At 31.5% G+C, this 4,080-nt stretch overlaps 1 protein-coding gene across 1 annotated transcript; it reads right to left on the reverse strand.

Annotated features, from left to right (window-relative positions):
• Positions 1-645: 645 nt before the first annotated feature.
• LOC142637035 (putative cyclin-D6-1) lies at positions 646-3,088 on the reverse strand. The gene is made up of 6 exons (XM_075811328.1): positions 2,697-3,088; positions 2,516-2,596; positions 2,239-2,334; positions 1,816-2,017; positions 1,578-1,708; positions 646-1,238 (listed from the first exon to the last, which is right to left on the reverse strand). The coding sequence occupies exons 1-6, from the start codon at positions 2,886-2,888 to the stop codon at positions 1,008-1,010; spliced, it is 933 nt and encodes a 310-aa protein (XP_075667443.1). The 5' UTR covers positions 2,889-3,088; the 3' UTR covers positions 646-1,007.
• Positions 3,089-4,080: the final 992 nt, after the last annotated feature.

The following is a 4,080-nucleotide window of genomic DNA, read 5'->3' on the forward strand; positions in this document are numbered from 1 at the left end:
ATTCAAACCTAAATTTGTTAGGCGACGACAGAAAACTTATCAGTTAAATTAATTATTTGATTAATAATGAAAGAGAGGAACCCTTTTTTTTTTTTTTTAAAGAAACAAATACACGCAAAAGAGGTGCCATCTGAGGGAAACAACTCTATCCACATTGGAGCAAGATCAAAAACCAGTGGTCCAATATAAAAGATAACCCACAACTCCATTTCCCAATTGCATTAAAAGCACCTAAAAGTGGTGGTCTCTCTGTTCGACATAGATACTAGTATCTCTAGCAAAGCTGCGTGTCTTCAACGCTGTTACAATGTTACTATCCCACCATAATTAATGCAATTTTTTTTTTCTTAGTTCTTATCAAATTTATACCATCCTTTGACCATGAGGTGCTCCCTAAAGTCCTTGCCTCGTCTAGAAAATGAAAACCATTATTTTAGGAAAAAAAAATAAGTGTCAGAGATTATTATACAATGTATTTGTCACACAATTGTGAGGGGCGAGTGACAGAGAAAAAAAAATTGATAAGTAATTACTTTGAATTTGTCACGTTAGAGTTGTGGAATAATTTATCCTCTTAGAATAACTAGTGTCTTATTTTATTGAGGGAATTTGTGGGTAGAAAATGCTGAAGTTCAGCACAAAAAATGGACGCGCAGCTAATAGTAATGTTTGTTATTCCTTTCTGCCACCAGGCAAGAGACAGCCAAAGTGAAACACACCCATTTCAAGAGGACAAAAAAGTAGATAAAGCTTTCTGTCCTTTCTAGGTCCCAGAGTCAAATACCCAAAACCCCATGAACCAAATGAAAATGTTTTTTTTTTTTTTTCAATTTTTGGAATTGGTGATAATTTTGAGCCTCATCGTGAGCCGCTGATCGTCTTTGTGTCTTGTATCAGAGCCATCGCTTTTCATCATTTTCTTGTTCTGTTTTGTTGATGAAACTGGTACAGAGAAATGAAACACTTTGTGGAGTTGCAGTAATTTGCCTCACTCTCACTCACTCCCATCAGCTGTGCTGAATCTGCGAAATCTGATAGCACACACCATTCAATTTACGCCGCTTGATGTCTATCTTTTCTGGTCCCACAGTGGAATTGTCGCATTCCCATTTGGTGCAATGGCAATCCAGCAAGCTCAATGCACTGCTTGTGCTCGATACCGTATAATCCAATGATGAATCATAGCCCACCATTGCCACCATTCCTTGTAACATGTTGAAGCACTTCATCAAGTTCTCCTACAACCACCCACAACCTTAATGTTCTGGCAAAATCAATAATATTATACTATTTAATATTTTTTTATTAAATATATATTTCAACTAAAGCTACTACTAATTTTTTTTAAATAAATAACACGATTACTGATAGAAAATGTTTAATTTTTTTTTAAAAAAACTATATTTTTTAAACCAAAAAAAAAAAAAACTAATTTTACACAAAACATAAATTTTAATAACATCCTACTAATACAAAATGAGAACATGTAATCTAATTTTACAAATTTTATAACATTAATCAAATAACAAGTTATTGAGTGGATAGTTGCTTGGTTATGTTATGTGATTGTCACTTACTTTATTTATATATTCACAAGTTAAAATCGAAGCTTTGAAGGAAGTAAATTGCAATGTGAATAGCTCATGAGAGGCAGAGAGAAGCGCTGAAGCTGCAATGATGGATGGTTTATACTCTAAAAGCTTAACTTCTGCAATTAAAATCATAAACATAATTAAGTCAGTAATTAATTGAGCTGAAAGCCACAAATAAAAAGGAAAAGTTTATTAGCTAGCATGATTGGTAAGGTAGTAGTACCATTAAGAGCATGGATGATGAGCTCTGAAGCTCGACGTTTGAGAGCTTGGATTAATGTTGGATCTTGGAATTTTGATAAAGATAGAAAGAATTGCAAAAATGGGAAAGGCGTAATTGACCTCATTCGCCAATCTAGAGCATCAAGAATGAGAAGCTCCATTTTATTTATTGCCTGCGCGTCAAAGATGCAATCTTCCTCTCTCTGTTTCATTGCAATAACTTAGTTCATGTCAAACATTTTGCTTTTAGTTTAAAAATACCAAAATTGTCACAAATTTTAGTATAAAAACATTTACAAATTAAGGTGGCAATAAACGTGATTGGTATCCATAACATTATATAGTAAAATTTGTAGTATTTTTAATATAATTATTTTTGGTTAATTTACAATTTAAAGCCATGAAATAAACAAAAAAGAATTACCATGTAATCAGAGAGTGAGAAGGGTGTGTTCTTCATCTTTGCAGCCAGAGAGAGGCAAGACACTACAAGGAGTCTAAGCACCCATGGCTTCCCTTGCTGCATATTTATAAGACTAAAATTAGGTTCTCCATAATGGGTTTTGATTTTCCAAGTAAATGGTCCTTTTGGTTTTCCAAGAACTGATGGAATAGACATGCTTGTTTTTTGAGTCTGAAAATTGACAGTGTAAAAAGAAGATATAGAGTACAAGATTCAGAATCAGATTTTGTTTATGTACCGGGATTTCTTGCTTTGAAATAAACCTGTCCATGTAATTGACAGCAAGGTAGGGTACGAACGGGTCCAAATTTCTGGCAAACTGTGCAGAATGAAGCAGAACAGTTCACATCAAAGTCCAAGAAGATAACAAGAAAACTATTTGTTTATTATATATATAGTGCTATATATATTAAATTTACCTGTGACATATAAGAAATAGCTTCGCGACGAAAAGAAGCAAGGGAATCACTGGTTTTTAAGCTGATTAAGAAGTTTTGGGAGGGCATGTGATCAGATTCAGAGGTGAAGAGAATTGGGACAGTATCAGATTGGTGGTCTTGGAAGCTTGTTAGTGGGTCTTCAAGCTCAAACTCCATCTCTCTAGGACTCATTCTTTTTCTTCTTCTTTTTTGTTGGGTTCTAGTAGTATGATTTATGTTTGTATGTGTTTTGTGTTCTTTGACTGAAAAAGGGGGTTAAGAAGAGAATGCTAGAAACATTGAGGCAAGAGTTTCGAGGGAGTAATAATGATGGAAAAGAGAAGCTTCGCTTTCTGTGCAGAAAAAGAAGCAGTGCTAGACTGCAAGTCTTCAGCTTCAATTCTTGGTCCTCTCTCTGCACCTGCATTAATTTATATAATATATACACACACACACATATATATATATATATATATATATATATATGCATGTTGGCCACTTTCTCTCACTCACGTGGAAAAGAGAACTCAAGGGCTGAGGCTGCATTAATTTGTTTCTGTCGCAATCGCGCCTTTTTTTTCTTTTTTTTTTACGAGATAATAATTTACTTTAACTTAATTTAAATGTAGATAAAAATTATTTTTAAAAATTTGAATTTTAGCATTTATTTTTCATACTTTACAAACACTTATACTTATAAAGTGACTAATACATTAAAAATATGGGATAATATATTGCGTATTGTTAATTTATTATACTTATCCAAACATCCCTTTAAAATAGAAGAAAGAAGTAACAAAAAATGATGAAGTGACTATTACATTAAAAATGTGGAATGCTATAATTGCGTATTGTTAATTTATCATACTTATCCGAACATCACATTTTTTTTTTTGAAAGTATCCGAATATCACTTTAAAATAGGGGAAAGAAGTAATGAAAAATGAGAGAGACAGAATTAATGTAGTCCATGATGAAAAAATTCTAAACAATTAGATTTTTATGATTCTATATGCTTTTTCTCCTTTTTTTTTTTTTTCTTAATACGATAGAACTTTATGAATTTGATTTTTTTTAGATTTGATTTAATTTTAATTTATAATATCCACTCCATAATAATTGTTATTTGTGATTTGTCATCAGGTCAACAAATTAATGAGTTTTTTTTTTTTGTGTGAATGAAGTTCAAATTATATGTTCTTTTTATAGATATGATATATATATATATATATATTAATAAATAAAATTGAATTACATTAATTTTGACTTACGACATCTACTGCATGATACTTGTTATTTATCATTAGTCTAAGATACTAATTGATTTTTTTGTATATGAAGGATTTGAATTTTAAATTTCTTATTCAACAATAAGAGACTTTAC

The sequence above is a fragment of the Castanea sativa genome, chromosome 5, assembly GCF_040712315.1.
Source record: "Castanea sativa cultivar Marrone di Chiusa Pesio chromosome 5, ASM4071231v1".
Lineage (NCBI taxonomy): Eukaryota > Viridiplantae > Streptophyta > Magnoliopsida > Fagales > Fagaceae > Castanea > Castanea sativa.

What these genes read in the sequence shown, in the direction of transcription:
- LOC142637035 (XM_075811328.1), bottom strand. Translation starts at nt 2,888, where the DNA reads ATGAGTCCTAGAGAGATGGAGTTTGAGCTTGAAGACCCACTAACAAGC. An exon ending in TCTCACTCTCTGATTACATG is followed by an intron (nt 2,018 to 2,238) that starts GTAATTCTTTTT and finishes GCAATGAAACAG; the next exon opens with AGAGAGGAAGATTGCATCTT. An exon ending in CATCATCCATGCTCTTAATG is followed by an intron (nt 1,709 to 1,815) that starts GTACTACTACCT and finishes TTTTAATTGCAG; the next exon opens with AAGTTAAGCTTTTAGAGTAT.